The 7,194-nt window shown below is 43.1% G+C and overlaps 1 protein-coding gene across 1 annotated transcript; it reads left to right on the plus strand.

The window, feature by feature from the left end:
* On the plus strand, nucleotides 1–7,194 carry pidd1 (p53-induced death domain protein 1; the record flags this gene model as incomplete). Its single annotated transcript, XM_083893680.1, has 15 exons — nucleotides 1–427; nucleotides 966–1,379; nucleotides 1,695–1,847; nucleotides 1,944–1,995; nucleotides 2,104–2,305; nucleotides 2,451–2,603; nucleotides 2,715–2,888; nucleotides 3,043–3,190; nucleotides 3,275–3,410; nucleotides 3,516–3,666; nucleotides 3,827–3,950; nucleotides 4,060–4,175; nucleotides 5,286–5,393; nucleotides 5,541–5,737; nucleotides 6,948–7,194. 15 exons carry the CDS (start codon nucleotides 1–3, stop codon nucleotides 7,192–7,194), a joined length of 2,802 nt encoding a protein of 933 aa, XP_083749806.1.

The following is a 7,194-nucleotide window of genomic DNA, read 5'->3' on the forward strand; positions in this document are numbered from 1 at the left end:
ATGTCTGAAGGCAGAGCGGAGGTCCTGGATCCAGAGATGGAGGAGACCTCACCTGCTCCATCCGAGTCTCCCATCAGCCTCATGGACACCTGCGCCCCCTCCATATCCAGCCTCTCCTCTGCCTCATACTTATCATCCAACCACCATCATAACAATGTTTCCTCCTCGTCCTCCTCTTCCTCTGTCTTGTCCCTAACTCCACCCTTGCCTCCTTCCGTGGAGCTCTCGTCTGTGTTGACTGACACCAGGCTGTGCCTGGATGTGTACCTGGGAGGAGCAGCTGCACTGTCCCTGCTGTGGACATCCATCCCAGAGCAGCTGAGCAGCCTCCAGTACCTGAGACTGGGCTCTGAAGATAAAGCGGGGCTGGACGGTGCCCTGGATGTTCTGCCTCATCTGACAGAGCTGCGCTCACTGGCTATAAGAGGCATGTTTCCCATTCATTTAAAGCAGGGGTGTCCAAACTTGTTCAAATTTGATAATGTAAAGATTTCTGGGGGCCAATAGTAGTCTTTTTAACAGCCAAATTTACACACAAAGGCCATGTTTTATAATAATTTTACTGTCCTTGAGTGAACAAATGAAACAATTCTGCATTTCTTTCACATCTGGAGTCAGATATCATAATAACATAATAAGGTAAAAAGAAATGACATGCGATTGAGGCCGATTTTCTGCCCCAGTCCCTCCTGGCCCATAAATAATACAGTATAGAACTGAAGCTGCGGGCCGTACAAAATCTGACCGAGGGCCGTGATTGGCCCCCGGGCCGGACTTTGGACATGCCTGATTTACAGTAGTATTAGATGATTGTTGGTAGAGAAAGGTGTATTTTATTGTTGTTGTTAGCCATTAAATGTTTCACAATAAAAAGGTTGTTGCAGTACATGTTGAATATGTGATAATCTGGTATTCATCTCTGTGTTTTGGTCTGCTCCTGACTGAACTTTTCTCTCTCTTTAAAGGGCACTGCTTTTACGAGTCCCAAGGTGATCCTCTGCCTGGCTTACTCACAATGTTGCCCAGAGATTTTTCCTCCCTTTCTCATCTGGTGCACCTGGATCTCTCCTTCAACCAGCTCACCTGTCTGCCATCCTCCCTGCTCAGCATTTCCACGCTGACATCCTTGGTCCTCTGTCACAACCGCCTCACAGCTCTGCCTCCTGATATGGGCCTGTTCCCCTCCCTCACCTACCTCTCCCTCCTGGGAAATGAGCTCGTCTCTCTGCCTGCAAGTGTGGGTCAGCTGAAAGCACTTCACACTCTGGATGTTTCACATAATTGCCTCCAGCATATACCGGATGAAATTGGTTCCCTGGAGGAGCTTGTTAAGCTGGAACTGTCCTACAACAAGTTGAAACAGCTGCCAGAAACCATGGGTAAGGATGATAGGGTGTGTTGGTGTGTCGGGAAAAAAAACCAAGTGACAACTAGAGAATCTCCGCCAAGGCTGCTCAGTTTCTCTCAGTGTCAATACTCTCAAGAATTGTTTTAAGAAATTCCTGAATCTGGATGCATCTCTGGATCCAGACAATGTAATCACCTTTACCTTTTGAGTTATTCTGCTCATAAACACATATAAACATAACATCCTTAGCAGAGATAACAGCAAAATAAAATACTGGAGTTCTTGTCTTGTTTGAAGTGAAGTGAATTATGAATGCATTAATAAAAATGGTCTTTGTGTTGCGCAGGTTCTCTCCTTTCACTCCGAGAGCTTGTCATCTACAGCAATGAACTCCGTCTGATCCCAGACTGCCTAAACAAACTGCCTCGGCTGAAAATCGATAAGCGTGACAATCCTTTGGGACAACCGCCAACCCCTCCACCAGTGTCTCCTACACCTGGTAATTAGAGAAATAATTTTTGGTGTAAAGTCATCTGATCGTGTTTAAATGCTGTATGTGATTTAGTCTTGGGTACATTATTGCTTTTCTTACCAGAGCGACCTGAAACATCAATCCCAGAGTTGCACCTTGGATTTAATCAACACAGGTACAGTGTCACTCTCAGAATGAAAATATCTTGTCATTCTCGTCAGTGTATTGTTAGTTGATGCATTTTGATTAGACTAAATAGATGCTCTTTTTTTTTGCTCTTTAGTTTCTGTGTATCGTCTGCTGGATGTCATGTGTTTCTCCCAGGGGGGGCTGAGCTGCTGTTCCCCCCAGGTTGTGTGGCGACAACCACAAGACTGGAATGGACTGAGAAAAGGCCAGAGAAGAAGTGGGTGTGGTTGGAGGAGCATGACATCCTACTGAGTCGTCCTCTCGAGCTTCGGCCACATGGAATCACATTTCTAATGGTGCGTTCATATTAACAGCATATTCACATCTATAAGCACACAGTTGTTTCTCCATTTCAAGTTGCTGTTGCTGAAAACTTCTTGTGATTCAGTTTTTTCTGCCCGTGCACGATGTAATTGTACTCAAACTTAATCCTCACAACAGCCTGTGGAGGTGTGTGTGCCATATTATCATCGAACGAAAAGGAAAGAGGTGGTTGTGCGCAAGTTTGATGGACAGTCATGGACCACTCTGCCCACTAATCTCAGGAAGGGGAGCGAGAGCCATAGCAGTCACCCTGGAGGTCGTCTCGCCAGGGTAAAAACAACAACAACAACAACATACTTTTACAGTCTGTATCATCAAGTTTTCCCCCGTTGGTTTTGCAAATGTACGTTTTAAAAAATAAATCACCTGTTATTCCCGTAGCTGGCGTGCTGCTCCGTAAGCCAGTTCTCCTGGTTTATGGTGGTGTCCCGTCTCGTGAAGGACACTTGCTCTGTTACACCTACTGGAGCCCTGCTGGTTTCCAGCTCTGACCCTGGAGTCAAGCTCCATTTTCCTCCAGACTGCACAGTGCAGACACGCACCATAAATCTACAGGTAGGCCCACGATGAGTGGAGTAAGTCTACATCGTTTTGTCAGCATGGGATCATTGGTCTTAAAAGGCTTAAAACCTAGTACATTTTATATTTACTCCCATGAGTGCTGTCGATAAAGTGATTCTGATTCTTTACGTTGTCTTCCTCTCTGCAGGTGCTGGAGGTGTCTGTGTCAGAAGTACAAACACTGTGTGGTGATCCTCAGGCCAGAGTCAGCCCTCTCCTCTGCCTCTCCCAGTCTCCCAACACACATTTCCTGCAGCCCGTCAAAGTTCAGATTCCTTTGCCACCTGGAGTCACAGGTTCACTATACCTTCTTTATTTTTAAACAAACGTATAACATAACATAACATAGCATGCATTTCAACAGTCTGATGCCTTTGCAGGCCATACAGTTGATAAGACCTGTTTGCATCTGCTTCATGGAGACCCCACTGCTCAAACCTGGACTGACATCACAGCACAGGTGTCTCTCCACATCACCCATGTGTATGCCATTTTCTATATAACACATTTCTCCTGGTGAGTTTCACTTCCAAAGTCTCACAGTATACGTTGTATTCATATATATATATATATATATATATATACGGTTATATCATCACAGCTTTGTGTCAACCATTGCAGGTACTGGCTGTGGTACACCACTCAGAGCTATGTTAGTGGGGTGGCCAGGAAGGTCTATCAAAGACTGAAGCAGTTTAAAGTCCAGTTCCTTGTCCTCCAGCGGAAAACTGACCCTTCACAAGTTTTGCTGCAGTGTTTACCTGTTAACAAGGTTGGCATTTCTCCTCATATTGCTGTGATTTAGTATTAGTATTTGTATTTGTTTTATTTCAAGAAGACCATACAATTTCATTTGCATTAAGTGTTAATTTGAGACAAATTTGTCAATATGAAAGCTCCCCCTAATTTTGAGCTCCGTTATTTCTGCCTAGATGGAAGGCAGAATACAGTCCTTGTCAGAGCAGTATGATGGACCACAGCCTTCGGACCTCTGTGACCTACTTGAAGGAGAACAGTTCTTTGCCGGCTTTGAAAGGGGCCTGGACATCAGCACAGGTCTGACATCCTCTATGAGATTTTTTCTTGTACCTGTTGTGTGATTAATCATCCTGAAAGGATTATTTGTAATTCAAATCTGATGATGACATTCAACTGTTTTCTCCAGACAGACCGGACTGTGTGCAGGGACGACTTTGTTTCATGTTTTACTCCAGTCTGAAGAACCTGAAGGAAGTGTACATCTGTCCAACAGAAAAACAGAAGGGACCAGTGAGGGGACAAGTAAGCAGAACATCTATTTTTTTTTTTTCATAGTCGTATTGTGAATTTTAGATATCCATGTATCCGTGATATAACGGGGTGTCTGCGGGGTTTAAAAAGTGTTAAACGTTTATAAATCAATTTTGGGAGAATTAAGGCCCTTAAAGAGTATTAACAAAGTCTTCATCGCGAGTTCATGAGGTAAAAGAATGCATGAATGTAATTATTTTCCTCCCCACTTTTGTTAAAAAACAACAATGCACAGGCATGCTCGCCCTGCAAGATCGGCTTGGGGCCACGTATGCGTACACGTGACGTCACGTTACACATCTTGCAACAGCGAACGCGCTCCTCCTGGCACAAAATAATATCTGAAATCGCACAAAACAAACTCCAAAATGGTGAATACTTGAGTCAAAGTGTTACTTGTTGTTTATTTTAATAATCCTTGCCTTTGGTTTAATTTATTCGTTCGAGCTTTGTTCCTTTCCAGCTTATGCGTTCCTTTGTATGGTTGTGCTCCATAGATTTAATTGCAAACCTCAACTGTTGTAAGTTAAATATGTGTTGGTGATTACAGCTTGAAGTGGCGATAAGGTCTTAATTATTTTGAGAATGTCTTGAAAAAGTCTTATAAAGGTATTGAAATTGATTTGCATTCTTGCATATACCCTGTATAAGGACAATGGGTGAAAACAAGTTATAGACTGTTCGTATTGCACGTCTTCATATGAATTATGAATTATACATTGTAACCAAAACAAATGAAATATCCCGTAATATTACTAAAATATTTTTTAATTGTTGGTTGTGATGTGTTGCTTCATTCCATATCAAATTTTAGGGAATTCCCAGAAATTAATTTGAATTGTATGCATTATATCAGACAGTGTTTGTTAGATTTTTATGTCTAATAGTAAAACAGCTATCAATACAATACTTCAGTGAACTGCAATGTATTGTATTGTGTGTCATTTAGTAGCTATTTCTGTCTTACCTTTACTTTACTTGTAACCTGAGTTTTCACATTGGCTGTCTTCAAAATACAGTTCTTATTTCCCTCCCATGAATCAGTTCAGTTTGTTTGAATAGCACGTTGACAACATGCCATGTACTGTACCTCTGTTACAGGTATCTTTTTATAGAGGGGAGATTCCCAGCCACCTGCCGGAGGAAGTGGTGCGGAAAAGGAAAGGACATGACAGCCAGTGGCTTGCAACTTTACCACTAAGACTTCCCGTCAGTGGAATCCCCCCCCAAATTTCACATGATATTTTTGTCTTTTTGAACAATTCACAGTGTAAATCAGTGTGAACCAGTTGTATATTTTGTCACAACATATTAATTAACATCCTTGAAAACATCTTTCCTCTGTTTTTGTCATAGGCCTTAAACTCGGACAACAGCTACTGCACCGAAGAGCTCCAGCGTCCTCCTCTGAACCTGGGTGACCCCGAGAGCGGCTACCTGACAGAAGCCAACCTGTTGTCAATTTCTCTTCGGATAGGACAGGACTGGCGTGTTATTGGCATCAACCTCGGCTTGAGCTACCAGGAGTTGGACCGCATTCAGTATAAGCACAGGTTGGCATGACAAACTGCATTGAGTTCAGTCAAAATTGCCTCACCGAACAGCAATTGTTTTTTTTCACATTCTATCATAATACGAGTAACGTTAAACCCTTTAACACCGAGCGTATCATAGCCGTGAGCGCACTTTACGTTACCACAATTGTGAGGCATTTTGTGCCATCAGAAAAATCCCAGCAGTTTCTGAAAGCTGAGAAGTTCCACGTCAAAGCCAACAACCGTGGTTATTGCGGCAATTTCGGTCGTGCTGTTGCAGGAAGCCGGTCAATCAGCGTCTTTGTCACCCGAGGTTGGAAAGAGTTGGAAAAATGCCTGTACATAATTTGCCATTTTTTTGAGCATTTTTGGACATTGAAACAAAGACTCAAACAAATGTTATTTTAAATGTTTTGTACCGTTAATTATACAAAATCTGGTGTTCGTGTACAACTACAGTTTTTCTTCATTTTAAATGGTTAATTCACCATTTAACATGCAGTAAATTGTAAATAGCTGCCTGATATTGAAAGATTCTGGAAATTGGAAAATATTTTGGAAAAATGGACAAAAGCACTTTCTCCCAGGACATTTTCTAGACATTTTGAGGCTAGGTGTTTAAGGGTTAGGATTAGTTCACCACACTGCCAATCATGTGAACATATGGTTTCTTTAAATTCAGAGTTAATCTCTTAATAAAGAGGATTTTAAACAACTAATGTGAAACAAGCCTCCCAAAAGGGAAAACATAAATAAACATTAATTTAAAAAAAAAAAAAAAAAAAACAATCCCTAGGGGGAGAGTGACATGTGTTAAACTGCAGCAGCGAGGGCGTTTACATGGGTAAATGATGTAATCGGTGCATGCACACGTGTTTGCACAGCCAAAGCCTCTCAGGAACCACGGGGAGGGAGATGCGTGACGGAAGGAAAAAGTGGGAGAGAAATGGTGGCGAACTTTGATTGTTTTAATCTGCACTGTCAGCCATCACTAAGCCATCTGGGACACTGCAGGAGATTACACACAGACTGATGCTCATGTGGCCCTCCCCCTTCTCCTAACGCTCAGAAAACCTCTCGTTACTCATCACGGACGAGGAGGAAGTAGTTATGTAATGAATCTCGTAAAAATATGTATATTTTGTGTTTTGCAGGTTTCGTGGGTCACTGCATTTGGAAACGTGGTGGTATAGCCTCTTATTGTGCATGTCCTTTTCTCTCCCACTAGGGACAACCTCGGAGCGTTGGTGCTGGACATGCTGTTCCACTGGGCTCGGGGACAAAGTAGCGCGGGACCTGGGGCAGTGTCAAAGCTGGTGGCCGCTATGATGGAGAGCGGTAGGAGAGACATTGCGGATGAGATTGAGGATATAGTCAGTATAGGACGGAGAAAGTACTCGCAGTCTCTGCGGAGACTGGGCTTAGAAGCAGAGAGCCCAGCCCTCGAAGAGCACTCGGCAGCAGCTGAGCCGTAG

The sequence above is a fragment of the Microchirus variegatus genome (genome assembly GCF_963457635.1).
Source record: "Microchirus variegatus genome assembly, chromosome: 8".
Lineage (NCBI taxonomy): Eukaryota > Metazoa > Chordata > Actinopteri > Pleuronectiformes > Soleidae > Microchirus > Microchirus variegatus.